This window comes from Pieris napi, chromosome 5 (genome assembly GCF_905475465.1).
Source record: "Pieris napi chromosome 5, ilPieNapi1.2, whole genome shotgun sequence".
NCBI classification, from domain to species: Eukaryota; Metazoa; Arthropoda; class Insecta; order Lepidoptera; family Pieridae; genus Pieris; species Pieris napi.
In genome coordinates, this window is record NC_062238.1 from 6,184,095 (window position 1) to 6,200,791 (window position 16,697).

Sequence of the window (16,697 nt, forward strand, 5' to 3'; positions counted from 1 at the left end):
GCGTACAAATAAATGTAACTTGATCAATTCAATTGTGATTTCCATTTACCTCCTTCTCTATATCCATACAAAATACCTATCAAACATAAAATTTAATTTTTTTTTTGAAAAATGCAGCCATCCCATCAATATTTTTTTATGACGTTGTCACGTTCAATTATCGTCAGTAAACCGACTTTACAGACAACCGATTTTTTTTTTATTTAAACTCGTAGTTCCTGAGATCGATCATAGAGTGTTCAAAGTGAACAAAGGGAAATTCCGAAAAGGAAATAATTATTCAAAACTTTTCATTGATGCCGCATTTATATTGACCATAACTTAATTCATTGTTACTCGCTGATAATTTTGGTGTTGTTCGTCACTTAAAGGTAAAAAAAATGGCAAAACGTGTGAAAAATTCTGAGACCAGGTCATAAAATACTTTGTGGTGTCTCAAAAGAAAGTTTACATTTATTTCTTTAGCGTTATGTGAAAATGTTAGACGACTTCTCGGTGCCAGAACTTCAAAACTTTCCTGGCTATAACCAAAGAACATGGTTCCCGAAGGACGGAGCAACGTTACACACGTACAATACGTCTCTGCCACGAGTTCGTGTAATTTTCTCAGGCAAATTGATCTCCAGGAGAGGTGACATAAATTGGCCTCCACGCAGTCTTAACCCCTATAGATTTTTTCATATGGGGTTTTCTCAAATTTAAAAACTACGCCAATAAGCCGACTTCTCTGGCGCAATTGAAAGAAAATATCCGTCACGAAATGGCAGCAATCACTGAGTGCACCTGCCGAGCCGTCATAAGTTTATTGTTCGATTAAATGAGTGCCGCTAACGCGAGGGTCTACATTTGAACGGTAGTATTTTTATGAAATAAACTCCCAAAATGTGTACTTTAATAATGAATAAAACTTTTTGATACATGACTTTTTTTAATGGATCAACTAAAAATGAACTTCCCTTTGAGACACCCATTATGTATTTACACATTATGTATTTCATCGCCTTACTTAATTTTTATTGTTTTTTGTATCTTGCATGCATGTAACGTATATTTTATATTTATTTTCTAAGGTTTTTTAAATTCCTTCTCACTAAAATAATACTTTTACAGCCCGTTCCCACTAGTCGTAAGTCGCATAAGACTAAAAGTCGAAAGTCTGATGTCCCTGTTCACACTGCGTCGCGAGTCGTATAGGTCGTAGTTTCGCGCCATTCTGAATAAAACACGAATGGAGTGAGCAAGCAATGTGTAGCGATCTAGGAAGCGGGGCGGGGAGAGAGGTAACAACGCGCTCGAGTCGATTAGACGCACGACTAGTGTGAACAGCAACAAACAGGCACCTATGCGAGCACGATTCGACGCGACTTTCAGTCTTAAAACGGGCGCTGGCCCGTCGGATGGTTTTTTGAGTCGTATTAGACTAAAAGTCGCGTCTCATCTAATGTGAACAGCTCCATATAAAGTGTATGGTGACCAGAGCATTCGACTTTTAGTCTTATGCGACTTACGACTAGTGGGAACGGGCTGTTACTGTGTGTACGAGTGGAACTAAAATGTGTAAAAACCTTACCAATAAAACTGAGGAATTCATCGCCAAGTACCCAGCTCCCTTCACCCTGGACTAAATACTGTTGCAGTTCCTCCAGACTTTGCTTTTCTTCTGCCGTTAGTTCGACTCCTTCGAGGGTCTTTGAGAAGGCTTCAAACTCTTGAACACCCTGAAATTAATATACACAATTATTAATGTATTTATTAAGATGTAAAATTAAATCTGTCTTAAAAAAATATCGGTTATCTGTAAAGTCGGTTTACTGACGATAGTTGAACGTCACAACGTCATAAAAAATATTGATGGGATGGTTGCATTTTTCAAAAAAAATAAAAAATATTTGTTTGATAGGTATTTTGTATGGATAAAGAGAAGGAGGTAAAAGGAAATCACAATTGAATTGATCAAGTTACATTTATTTGTACGCATAAATACAATTATGTCAATTTTAAATGGAATGCCTCAGAGCGAGGTAACGCCTCAGAGCGAGGTAACGCCTCAGAGCGAGGTAACGCCTCAGAGCGAGGTAACGCCTCAGAGCGAGGTAACGCCTCAGAGCGAGGTAACGCCGCACGAGTCATGTTTTTTCGTGCGTGCAGCTGGCTCCATCGAATTATAAGACGTTGTCACGTCAAAATATGGAAAACATCTCATGACCCAATATGATGAGGCTAATATCTCGATGTTACGATTATACGAGCAAAAGCATGTTGTTCGTATAATCGTAACATCGAGATATGTTGATATGTATAAGGCGTATTATCTACTATCTTGGTGTAGTATTACGTCATCTTTTAAGGCAATAGAGGCTGTGTATGGGGTCGAGGGTGCGAAAGAATATCTGTAAGGGTACTTCACTATAGCAATAGAGAGTTAGATTTTAATAGTAAGTTTCCTTGCCACATAATTCCAAGATTGCAAGATTTCCTATTTATCAAATACTAATCAGGTTGATAACTAATTTTTGAATAAATATTTATGTTTTATCTGTTTATTAAGTGGAGTTCGGCTGAAACTGAATATCACGTAAATGATCTGGAAGAACTTGGCACATCTTCTCTAATAAACGCCCCCAGTTATAACGAATTATATACTATCACACAATTTAACATATATACACATAAATAGTAACATAATTTTCGTTTCCGAATGCATGTATGCATTTTAACAAATGCGTATATTTCTACCGTTGAAGAAAAACTAAATATTATTATTTTAAAATATGTATGAGCAGTATTTATCAACGCGATATTTTAAACCGTACATTGGAACTTTAGCGCAGAAATAATTAGCGCAGATTATTTTCGAACAAAATTAAATCCAAAGATTGCCGGTCTTAAAAGAAAAACAAAAACAAACAAATTCGGTTCACAATAGTGGTACAATTAGACCTTTATTAAATATTAAGTAGTACAGATAAATAAATGGAAAAATATTTTCATAGATATAATTTTGACTTGTGACCCATTTGGTGCATTTACGATTGAACATGTTCATCATATATTCCATTAGTGTTCTAAGAATAAGTTTTTCCATGTAGCACTGAATATAATATAAATGCGATTAAATAATATATATCTAATATATAAAATTCTCGTGTCACAGTTTTCGTTGCCATACTCCTCCGAAACGGCTTGACCGATTTTGACGAAATTTTTTGTGCTTATCCGGTATCTATGAGAATCGGCCAACATCTATTTTTCATCCCCCTAAATGTTAGGGGTAGTCCACCCAGTCCAGTCCAACTATTTTTTTTATATTTTTAGATATTTTTTTCTGTTTTTATTTTTTTATGATACAGCATTAAAAAAATACATACAACCCCTAACTTTCACCCCTCTACGATCAACCCCTATTTTTTATTATAAATGATATAGATGGCAAAACGACGTTTGCCCGGTCAGCTAGTTTAATCTAACACTATGTTTACATAACATAGTTTTACAAAAGTTTGCCAAATTTCACCTTTACTGCCGTAGAGCATACCACAGATTAGTCGAAATATTTAAGTTTGCCGTAAAAACTGTTAACAGTCATATTCTATATTGCAGATAACAAAGTGTTGTCTGAACCCCTCTTAGCCTAAAGAACAACAGCGGGTTAGTGAATCTATAAAATTAAAACTACGTAATTATTTCTGGTAGATAAACAAACTTACATCAATATCCCTGTAAACCACGGGAGGATCTCTAGCTCTCTTGCGTTGTTCCTCTACGCGCCGTTCCTCTGCCTCAACGTCAAGGTCACGAGAACTTGGCCCTGCCAGGGATACCGGATCTCTTACTTCTACTGCTTCTAAAGCTTCTGCCATATCTATACAAACAAACAAAAATACAAACAGCACGAGACGACGAAACCGGTAGTTAAAGTAGTTTAAGAAATTACGCTTAAAAACTTTCTTGCTAGAGTAAATAGGCATTCTCTTATTCTTTTTATCGATCTATAATTTGCACAATATATATTGTATGAAGTGAATTGAGAGAAACGAATAAAAACAAATTCATGAGGTTGATGACTCAAATAGATTCGCGCTACGTGTTATTTTTAGTTGCCCCGTTTAATCACTAGCTAAACATTTAGAATATTTATAATAAATAAGAATGTATTGCATCAAAAATAAACATTATTAATACTTACTGCACTAAAATAAACACGTTTTCAGAATGGAGGAATGTTTCGTCAAAACGCTTTTGACTGATTTCCCAACTACACGTGTAACCCACGTTGTGACAAAAATAGTAACAAATCAACTACCACCTGATTGGTGACTTACCTTTAAACAAGAAAAATTCACAAAACGATGATAACACCTCGCTTGCTGAGAGCTAACTGTTTCAAATTCACCAATATTTGGCGTATCGCCAAAAACCAACGCAGGATGGCTCATCGTTTTATATTTATAATCACACCAAATCCATGCTTATCCCATATATTAAGGAAACAAGAAGTGTTATGAAGCATACGTTTTTATTACAAGCACATTTCGTTTAGGTTTTGCATGTTATGTTACAAGTTACTCGACCTATTTGGAGAACATTAAAACGTCGGCATAAATAGACGAGGTGGATCACATTTAAACTCGTTCTATAAACAACTTTGACACTTTTGTTTTAGGACCACTTGAAAAGCTAAGAGTTCATTGGTATTATTAGTTCGCCGAAATAATAAATATCGACAGTAGTAATAAGTTTATTCGAAACATGCTTTCATACAACATAGTAATTAAGCTATAATCTTATCTATTTTTAGCTTAGACTCTACTTCTACCGTGACCGCAAACTTTATTGTTTTTACACGCTTTATATTAGCTTCACCTGTATGTATGTATGTATGTATGTATGTATGTAACCGACTCCTTCGGACTCGATTTTGACCCACTTTTAACGGACAGATTTAATTCAAACTTTGCGCACCTGTCAAAGATCGATGACAATGCGGAAAAAAATGAAAAAAATGAAAAAAATAAAAAAAATAAACTAAAAAATAAAAAATAGTCAAAAAACACTAGAACACACGCTTTTAAAGCACATCAAACTAAAAAGTGAAAAATTGGTTAAAAAAGGTTGCTCGATAGACGAAAAATATGGCACAGAGCGCCCCACGCTTTTTCCAGTATTTTTTGTTCATTACCATTTTCAGCCTAAATTAGGAATTATTTTTAACTTTTTAGTTTGATGTGCTTTAAAAGCGTGTGTTCTAGTTTTTTTAAACTATTATTTATTTTTATATAGTAATCACATTTAATTCATGTTCATCGTCACAAATTTCTATTGGTTTTTATAATTAAATTAAATTATTAATATTTTTCAAAGGCCCCTCATCAACGATGCTTCAAAAAGATATGCTAAGAGGCTAGCGTTTCTAGCCAAAATCAGGTAAACGTATGGTGAAGCAAGGTGGTCCAGCGTATGCTTGACCTATATGTGCCTAATTGTAATGAGCGATAAGGGCTTTCACCGGATCTTGATTCACCTACTAAAATCGCTATTCCCATTTGGAAATCCTCCTTTGATAGATTCTCTGGGGCCCAGAATTCGTCCAGATCGCCCCGAGGCATGCCTTCGTCAGCCCATTTATTCTGGAATTGCTTGTCAGGATTTCGTAAACCTGTAGCGTAATTTGAAACTAGGATACTTTGATGACCCGGAGCTTCATAATCTAGTATCGGTATCCGACCAGTACAAAGATATGCTTCTCTATTTAAAAAAGAAATGAAGTGTTGCACACAATGCACATCATTTGCAAAATCGTCATCGCCGTACTCAGGGGGCATGAAGTCGTCGGGATTCAACAGCAGAGGGTCTAAATCAACTAGAGGAGGCTGATCACCCCGTTTTCGCTGAGGTTGTTTCCATTTAGCGAACGGTAGAGGGTTCAAATCGTAGAAAGCTCGACGACTTTCAGGCGGTGTATTCGGGTTTGCCATCGCCGTAACTATTTCTTTCAAGTTTGAATAAAGTATTCCAAGAACATTGTCTTTCAAACATCTGGGGTAATAAACTTTACCCTTATAGTTCACGGTTCCAATGCCTGCAATGATCTTACCTACAGGTAAACATGTAAACCAAATTGATTCAATAAGAGATCTTATATCCATAGTAAGACGTGGCCTATAAAACAGCGCGTCATCCGTGATATAACTTAGGTAGCATTTAGCCTTCAACAATCTATATTCAAATTGAGCTAGCGTAACTCGATAGAACGCGTAAGGTGTACATTCAGGAATGCGTACCGTTCCGTATGCGCTGCCATACATTGCGTATGCTTGCTTAAAGATATATTGTGTATAAAACCCTACTGATCTAGTTGTCACCGGAACTACCACTGCTGATTTCCACACAGAGATATGAAAAACGGTTAAGGAACCTCTAAATCTAAAAGTCTCGTCTTTTTTACATCGCAAATGTTTTAGCGTCTGAATGGACTTGAAGGTATCGCGTTTATACGTCAATTACGACTTAGGTTTGAACGTATCTTCTATTTTCTCGTCACGATCGTTCTGCCATTTACGTGGACACGGAAAAGAGTCAATGCGATGCTTGTGGGGCAGTTGGGAGCACTGCACCTTTCCTGCGAATCGAGCATAAACAAATTCGTCTATAGTCGTATTTTTAATTAGACGAAGTCAACTGACGTTTACGGTGTTGTCAATTTTTGATGAAATAAAAATAGTGTTGTGACAAAGTAAAAACCCCTGAATGAATGATCGGTGATGGCACTAGTCGCCGCGCCGCGCTTTGTAATAAGACGTCAAAAAAGTGATTGTAGTTACATAGTACTAGTACCTAACTTATATCAGAGCACTTTTATACAATTTTGAAATAGAAATAATATTCTTTTACTGTTTGAAATGATTAACTATTCACACTCATTGTTCATTCATCTGATTGAGCAAGAACTGAACGCATCACTAATCACTATTACTTTAAACATGGCAACATTATTTTACAAAGTGACATTAGCTACTGTCAGTTGGCTTCGTCTAATTAAAAATACGACTATAAATGGGATTTATAATTTTTGAAATTCAAGTATAATTATTGTGACTATTAAACCCGATTTTATCCAGCGTATATTATATTTATGATAGCGTAATAACTTATATATTATGATGGCACTGCTATAAAAGAAGTTTTTTCTAACAGACTACAAAAAAAATTTATTTGATCGATATTTCTACATGTATTCTATATTTTATTTTATTAGAAAGAAAATCAAAATGTAAGTTAGTAGCACACACACTCAGATTAAATTTGAAGATAATTTTGCGTCGTATTTTAGTTATTTTATTATCGAAGAAACAAACTAATGGTTTATTTAAAACAATCAATGCTTTGAGGTAATATTTCCATTAATCACTTTACGTTATCAAAACTCAAGGCTTAGTTGAATAGCCATGTATCCTAATAAAATCCTTCTGTTAAAACGTCATAAATGCACAATGCCTACGCTAAACCAAACTTACCATCATCATCTCCGGCTCCACCTTGTTCGCGCAACTTCTTTCTTTTCTTTTCTTTTTTTCGCTCCTTTCGCGCATGTTTCTCCACTATGGTACTACGTTTAGCTTCTAACTCCTGTGACGCAATCCTACGAATAAAATAATGTTGACAGTTATCACATATATTTAATCAATCAGTAAAAACATTAACTGGGCATAAAATATTAAAGTAAACTCATCAAAAAGCAATATTTTTCAATAATTTTACAACAATTTTGAGTAGCAGAGAGATCGCGTCGGAAAATCTGGTAAATACCTATATATTCTTATTTCAAACTACAAATAAAAACCCAAAGTCCATCTCCGTTATTTATTTTAGTTTTTTTTTAACATCGAAACTTGTAGAATATTCTAGAATGGTCGCGATTGGTCATATGTCCTACGAATTGACTTATACGCGTGAACTGCTCGCAGTAGCAGGCAGAGGCCGGCCGCCGCACCTCGTAGTACTTGCATGTGGTTCAATCCACTGGACCTACCACACATGTCATTAGAATATTCTACCAAGTTAAATAATTAGGTAATATTTTTTTCAAATAAACAATTATGGCACTAATATGAAATGTGGGCTACAAGTAAAGGCCGCTTCACATATATCAGTGAAGCCACAGTTCCGTCAACGTGTCCGCTCAATTCAGTATCAGTGATACGGTATTGCGTCAGTCATTCAATTCACACATGTACTCAGTTTACGGAGCTTCAGTGAAAACGTGGCCGTCGTCAAGTAACGTGATTATGGCTCTGTTCAATACTACGGAGCTAGCAATGATAGCTGTTGCTTTAGACGAAGAGCAGCATCAAGGAAAAAAAGGAAAATGGGTACATGAAGCATGGCAATTAAGAGAGACGGAAGGAGAATTCATCACATTATACAAAGAATTAGTGAAAAGTTTGAATATTTTAAAATGTCAGAGAGCTGCTTCAATATTCTTCTGCAATAAACAAAATGTGACAAATAATTACGCGGCGTCAGTGATCCGACAAAAAATATCGTTGTGAACGAATCCGTCCGTGATTGCCGGTGAGAGCACTGTATAGTCACTGACACTGACAAGTAGGGATGCGTTCATAGATAATGTATGAAAGAATATTTCGCACTGTGCCGGTACTGTTTCGTAACTGTGGCTTCACTGATATAATATGTGAATCGGCCTTTATACCGTACTTGAGTACCGTGGCTACTATTTTTTACAAAGCAAAAAGGTTGCAAACAAGGAAAAAAACACAGTATCATCTAACTTCATGTAATAAAGCCGCTAATTTAAAATTCTATACGAAGAGATTCGCAGAGTTTTTATATTTATAAACTAAAAATATGTTATATCATTATCATGTTGTTCCCTTATTGGACACTGATTACACACTTGAGTTCTAGCCATCTTCCCAACCCTAGACATTCTTAATTTTGTGAGAAAATAGGGGCTAACAACTTAGATATCATTATTATAACTCGACTTACCTTGCTTCTTCGATTTGATTATTGAGCGTAAGGTAATCAGGGCTGTCTTGTCGACTATGACGAACCCCGTTCGCGTAAACTGCCTGCAACAATTTTTTTTCCGGTAAATACACTTTTCATGGCAGTGATCAAGAGACTGGATAATTTAATTTTTTTTTTTTTTATAGAACGGGGGGCAAACGGGCAGGAGGCTCACCTGATGTTAAGTGATACCGCCGCCCATGGACACTATTAGATCTATTGTGTTCGGTATAAAAGCCTTAGAAGGCACAGCTACAAACCGATACAAAAATATGCTCGATGTATGCCATAGGAAGGTATAAAGGCAGGAATAAGAATTTAACAAAACATTGATTTACTAGGTGAAAATCACAGCGTGTGCCCAGCCATTTGAGCGTTGAAATACGTTTGCTACTTGTAGTACGTATGGATTTAGAAACAATTTTGGTTAATAATGCAACCGCCATTTTCTGGTACATCGTAAAACATGTATAATTATGAAAAAACATACACAATTATCTTGTATTTACATATAAACAACTTTTTAACCATTAAAGTGTTTTGACTTACAAATTTAATTAGATTAAGACATGGAACTATTTTATCCATTTCCCGATTCGCGGGTTCCAGATTCCGAATCATCGGATGTAGAAATCTGAGGATTTTGTAAAGATATTCATACATTATCGTCAATTTACTGAATAAATAAGGGGCTTTCAATGTATTTTATTTCTTTGTCAATTATTAATGCGAAAATCATCGATATTGGGCTTTTGATTATGACATCGGTGTTTTTCTATCATCCCTAATGCGAATGCACCTGCACACGATAAAGCGCGCGGCACGCCGCGTACGAATGCTGCGCTATATTTGGTCAAGCCCTTAGGATTTAATAAACAATTTAAGGGTACATCGAAAACTGAAAAATACGTTTAAGAATATCAGACTAAAAAATTAATTTGTAAATTATTATTGTTACATTAAAATATGGTGCAATTTTTTTCACTTAATATAAAATAAAGCTTTACATCGTTCATATAATTAATGTAATATATTCGCGTGTATACCCGTTTAGAAAAAAAAAATGTGTGCGTGTACTAGGTGTAGACACGTAAGAAGTGAAACTTCTTTATGACCTTATTTTTCGAAAAATGATCTACTACAGTGAAACCTGGTTAAGTGAGACATCAAGGGACCTGCAATGTCGTTTCACTTATAGAGGTATTCCACTTACCCAGTGTCTCAGATATATAGGTATAAATAAATATCTGTCTCATTTACAGAGGGTTCCATTAATAGAGATGAGAATACAGGTTATTTCAGTTATAGAGGTGCGATCATTAAATAAAATAACGTGTTATGTATGTAAAGGATCAACCGTGGTAGGGACAAGAAAAAGATGGCGCGTAACCGAAAAATGTGACAAATGTGTGTAAATTTTTTTCCAACGCCGATACAAAGTTTGACTTCAATAAGCAACATGGCGCGTAACCTGCTACAAAATTTCTCCCATACGTCGATAAAGAAGTTTCACTTCAAAAGATGGCGCGTAACGGAAAAATGTGACGCGTAACGAAAAAATGTTACACTACAATTTTTTCCAACCCCGATAAAGAAATTTCACTTCAATAATTTTAATGTCGGGTACATTTCGAAGATTTTCACACCTGTCAAAGGCAAGACAAAGTCAAGGTTAAGAAATTAACTCACCTGCGAACCATCTGGTACCAACTGCTCTAGCATTGAAGTAAGGGCTATTCTGAGATGCGCCGGTAAGTCTCTCTCAGCTTGTGACAGTATGTGCTTAGGTACGCGTTCACCACAAAGGAACTGTGCGATTTCATCGGAGAAGTGATTGCAATTGTGATTGATTAGATGATAGGTTGAACCACTGGAAATCAAAACAGACAATTTAAATCTATAGCTTCTTAACGAATAGTATAAGCCCATAAGGAAAATCATTTGAATAACTGATCAATTTAAAAAGCGTTGTTAAGCACATACACGGAATTAGGCAAAAAAGTATTTTTAATTAGGTAAGTATTAACCAAAATTTGTAATAAAATGTGTTATTTTTGTAAATTTTATGTTTACCGTAATTGTCATGTATTTTAAAATCGTTAAATTGTAACTTATATTAGATTAACTTAGAATTAGATACGATGTTATGTACTTTAATAAATAAATAAATAAACGAAGGGTATAATGCCGATGAGCAATTTATTATGTATTTAATTTGACATTGGGATCCTTTGGGATATGCTTGTACCGTCTAAAAAGTCTAATAATTAAAACAATCAAAAAGTAACAATATTTTCTTAAGAAAACTTGATCAGCGCTCCATGTTTCGTAGTAAACGTTCTAATCATTCATATATAAGAATTGTTTAACTACAAACTAGTAATTTTAGTCTTCTAGCTGTCGAAACCTGCAATTATTCGATATCATTTTGGCCAATCTTAATTCGGCAAATAGGAATTACTTTAATAAAACTTACGCATATGTTGATGTAGCCAGGCCCTCTATGTACTGATTGAAGACTGGAAATGGTACGAATGTGTTCCCCAAGGTCTTAATTTGATGTGGAGCCCTCAAACTTGTGCTACCCTGTAATATAAACATACCTAATATATCCAGTGGGACTAAAAACCTTTATGGGTGGGACATATTTTGAGCGAAGCATGTCGGTTCACCTTCACAACATGAACACGTGTAATAGCGCACCTAGAAAGAATAATCCATTGGGACACAGCCAGGACTTGAGCGTATGACAAAAAACATATTCCAAGAAATAATATTTTCCATTAATAACACTCGTTTATTAAAATCTAAACATAAAATTTTTCCATTATTTTGTTGACTTAAAAGTTTAAAACAACTATAATAATATATTGCATCAATTTCTTTAATTTTTATCTATTTTATAGACAAGTAGGTTATTAGGCTTCCATGTCATGCCGTAAATTTTTGAGTATAATAACTCGTAGAAACAAAAATCATTTTTAGTACTCACTGCTGTGCTAGAACGCATTGACCACGCATAACCAAGACAATTTAAATAAAGTATTCCGATGGCACAGTCCTTTTATTGTGCTCAAATTAAATACGCAACCTGTATTTAATGTATCTTCCTATATTTACTCCTATGACATCAAAGAGCCGGAGGTGAAATGCACAATATTTTACAAAATACGCAAAGCGCCGCGCGGCCGTGTTTATTTCCTAAATGTCAGGTTGGCTACGTGCCCGCTTTTCTTATACGAATTTACTACTCTATTATAGCTAAGTTCTTGCAAACTGGTCGTATCTTTTTGATGAGTTCGATGTTAAAGACGGTTACCATATTGCCATGTATTTCGTTAACGACGCAAGTCTTGTAACCCTAAGGGAGTTTGGAAAAAACACAACCAATTTTGTATGTATTAATGTTTTTATTAGATTAAATCAAGCAAGCTTAAAACCGGAATGTATCAGTTGCAATAGTAGTTGACCAGGTAAACAACTTAAGTTAGTAACTTTAACTGAATTATAGATATATTTATTGAAAGCATTTCATAGGTTAGAGTTAGACAAGTCCAGTTTTTTGTCTTATATTTTTTTCTTCATATTATAAGGAAGGTTAGAAAACATCATGCTACGACCGGATTAACGCTTTGCACACCTAGATTCCACATAGAAAGTCTCGTCTTCGAAATTCAATAAATAAAACTGTAGCGACGTAGTTTATATGACAAAAATAACATACACGCGTTCAGAGTAAAAATAGTACATATCATGACGATGCGATTCTATGGCGAAATACATCAGCTATTAAATGATGAATGCCGAAAACGCTAATTGCCATCATCAATATGTTTCGATGACAGTGAACAATTTATTATTGGCAATTATTATATTCAGCATACCTCCAAACCATACTTTTTATTCGCAACAACGAACACATTAAAACTAACAAGGAATAACAATCTAACTTGGTCAACGAATATTTAGGCGCATGCTTTCCGAATACTCGAAGATAGAGCAATTTGGGTAATTATTTTAATTTGATCTGGCAACTCTAGTAATACGCATAAATACTATTATACTTGTAAATGTTTTTTTATAATAACTCGTCAGAATAAGATGATATGTTTGAATAGTTATGAAAAGAAATGTAATGGGCTGTTTATGTCGCTAGTGGCGAACAGGAATAGATGTCGCGTGGGCATTCCACTGTTCTGAATATCAATTACTTGTAAATTTCTACTAAGCTCCTAAACGTATGTTCGGTCAAAATTGCACTATTAGAAAAATGCAATTTAAATGGAAAAATTTAGAACTAATTTATATTCAAAATCGCATTCAAAAGCAGAGACATTTAGGAGTTTGTATCATTAAACATTATTTTAAGACATTTCCTTTTCCCGAGAATCGAAACAAAGGCACATCTTCTACCCCCTCGATTAGGGAATCCAAAAGAATTTCTATACAATAATATACTCTTTAAGATCACTTGCCAATGATCTGTTCTTAAACAAATTTTAAACAACGTTTTTGTTTTATAACTGGTGTAATCAATTTGTGACAAAACCCGATTATAATTAATGAGTAATTTGTCGAATTCTATTTGCGTAAGGTCAATTTGTATGTTGCGGTGGTTTGACAAGATCAAAAAACAGAATGTGTATAGTGTACATTTTTTATAGAGCAAACGGGCAGTTGCAAGAGACACGTTATGAGCTCATGGACACTCATGCCGCCAGAAGATTCACGAGTGCCAAAAATTTGTAGTTCATTTCTTGAAAAGCCCTATTCTGAATTTGTTCGGAAATACTTTGATGGGCAGGTTACACACAGTGGGTAGTGCGCGGCATTAAATGCCTTATACATACACGCGGGATTACAATTATGGAGGGCCGAGGGTCTAGATGAAAAATATTGAAAGGAGTGAGAGAGACTTTCTTTATTTATGTTAACAATTTCTAAAGATTAAGTAATATTAATCTTGTTATAAAGGTCACGATAACCACAAAACACACATGTTCTTTCTTTTATGAGCAAGGTAACAACTTGTAGAATGTTTGAATGACAATTGCCACGTGAAACGTAATTGTGGTGCCATAGTAATATTTAAATGTATTGCAACTTCTCCTTAGCTTTGTTAACCTTATAACTTATCTGTATTCAGTGAACCAAGGCTAGGGTTTCTTGTAACAAAACATCAATTTTATTTGCTTATATCGACTATTACAAGTTATTACTGAAATTCTTATTGAAATATTGCTTACCGGTGGGCAGCTGCTTATGCCTTGTCCTCCAAAGAAGTACTCTCGCTCATACACAACTATGGATGTATGCCAAACACCTTCCACTTTGTGGCCTGTAAATGCAAATTTAGTTTAAATTTGGAATAAGGAAAAATAAAACAATGATTACAATTCTGGAGATCCACAAGTTACTGGCAACAAGTAAAAAACTTTATACATAGAAAACAAGGATCATCAGCCTAGAAACCTATCACAAAACTGTGAAAAAAATATATTAATGTTTTATGATCTTAGTTTTAAATCTCAACATAAACAAAATATAGGTAATATTATTATAACATAATTATTCATATATTATTCTGTCACAAAATATACTCATGGTGTATTTTTAAAGGTCTCAAACTCATTAATAAGTATTAAACATTTACTTACCAACTATACTTGGTGATATCACTGATGCCAGGCCATTAGTCAAGTCATAGATATAAAGATCTACAGGAACCCCTTCTGACTGCATGGTGTATGTTTTATGTACCTGGTCATATAACAATTCATATTTTAAAAAATTAGTAACCTTATAAAAATAAATATCATTGTATAGAACAGCAATAAAAGCTGTCTTTATAGTACAAAAGAAGGAGTTTTGATTAATTACAACAATAACATTTAAACACACTTAAAATTATCAATGTAAGAAAATATTTTTAAAAACTTTCAACACCCGCTAAATTTGTATGATATAATCTGCATTGTACAATAAAACATGATTGATTGCTTTTTCAAAATAACTATAGAGAAAGAATACATTTTTTATTATACTTAAAACTTAGTTGAAATATATTTTATTGTATATATTAAAAAAGAAACAATATTTTATAACAAATTTATTATTCTAATGAAATTGATACTTATTATACACACTTATTACATAATAATATTTACACACCACAACATAAATGTAACTAGCATTTATGTGCTTATTGCATTTTGTTCGTCCAACATTCCATATATTACTTGGTCTAACAAAATAAAAGAAACTCAAAAAACCATACATACCTATTTTAATTACTTAATACTTTTTGTTTTGGTACACAATTTGCATACATACACTTTTTTATAAATTAATAAAATATTTTAAATAAATATTAGCGTACTGCAAGAACACGAAACTTGAAAGTGCATCGACAGCTCCAATGCACCGCGATCAACACCTGCGATCCTCTTATCTGGCGGCGTGTCAGACTACACGACACCCACACATATACCACCGTTACTATTCTATTTATAATTCGCTGGAATCCCGTATCATCATCGTTCTCACCTATTTAATGTAGCGAACAACAAATAACAAAGAAGTCCGGATGACTTTCCATACTTACGCATTAAGTTTTTGAATGTAGAGCCTGGGGGACGATTAATTATTATAAAATTATGTTTAATTTACAATATAATCTATGTTAACCTCATTTTATTAAATGCACTTTCCAAATTCTAATTAAGTTAGACAAACAAATGATGTTAAACTTATCATTTTAGAAAAATATATAATTGTAGTTTGATAGTTTGTATATGTCATTCCCCATTAAGCATTAAGGTAAGTATTCTGTGCTCATTAGATTGAAAAAAAAATTAAGATTTTAACCGTTGCAAAACACCCGAAGGAGGTCTAGGATAAGATTTACAAATAAGCCTTTTTTGTTACAAATCATTTTTCAGGCATGCATTTTATAGATACCTATAAAATTCTAGTTCTTTCTATCTTTCAAAATCTTTCTTCTAGCAAAAAAAAAAACGTGTGGCACTCGGGGACTGCTGCAGTAAGTAAGGCGGTTTTTCTTTGGTATTAATAAATTCAATCTAACACTCTACCAGACTCATACTAACACGCCTATACAAGCTGTCTCACTCTAGGCCAGGTTTCTCACGGCATTTTCCTGCACGTTTTTTTGCAGTATACGTCTTAACGAATAAATAGTGTACATAGACCCATTCACACGACGTTTGTACTGCAAAATATCGTACACCGTTTATACGTTCAAACGAATACTCAACGGACTTGTCAAGCAAATCGAATGAACTTTAACGTTAATTTATTTTTCACGAATGAAAATCTAACATGTGAACACCCGGGTGAAAGTACGTTAAAAAACGAATACAAAGAAAACGTGCAGGACATTGCCCATGTGAACCCAGTCCAACGCGTAACGGCTGCATCGGCCGCGCTTACGCTACGTCACCGATCTCGTCAGAAAGATGTGAATACGCAGTATGCGTTCTGTCCCACTCTAACGTTAGGTCAGGTTTTAATTTTCGTTACGGAATTTCTTGATTCGGTCGCCGCGTTCAAAGCCCGCGATAAAATCTATTCAATAGCTTAAAATATTCTTTTTTTAACTAGAAACTCGCATAAAGTTAAAACTATGGCCATAATATAAAAAAAAT

General features: G+C 34.4%; 1 protein-coding gene across 4 annotated transcripts in view; it reads right to left on the reverse strand.

Moving 5' to 3' along the window:
- LOC125049779 overlaps positions 1–15,803 on the reverse strand; it is a 28,069-nt gene extending 12,266 nt beyond the window's left edge. For 2 of the 4 annotated variants that reach the window (XM_047649230.1, XM_047649227.1), the window contains exons 1-9: positions 15,635–15,803; positions 14,688–14,790; positions 14,277–14,368; positions 11,507–11,616; positions 10,720–10,900; positions 9,010–9,092; positions 7,515–7,639; positions 3,708–3,862; positions 1,571–1,718 (exon numbers count right to left, since the gene is read on the reverse strand). In XM_047649230.1, coding sequence (XP_047505186.1) covers positions 1,571–1,718; positions 3,708–3,862; positions 7,515–7,639; positions 9,010–9,092; positions 10,720–10,900; positions 11,507–11,616; positions 14,277–14,368; positions 14,688–14,772 — 979 coding nt within the window. In that variant the 5' untranslated portion in view covers positions 14,773–14,790; positions 15,635–15,803. Of the gene's footprint in view, positions 1–1,570; positions 1,719–3,707; positions 3,863–7,514; positions 7,640–9,009; positions 9,093–10,719; positions 10,901–11,506; positions 11,617–14,276; positions 14,369–14,687; positions 14,791–15,311; positions 15,479–15,634 lie in introns of those variants that run through there. The other 2 variants (XM_047649229.1, XM_047649228.1) reach the window with 2 other exon arrangements.
- Positions 15,804–16,697: the final 894 nt, after the last annotated feature.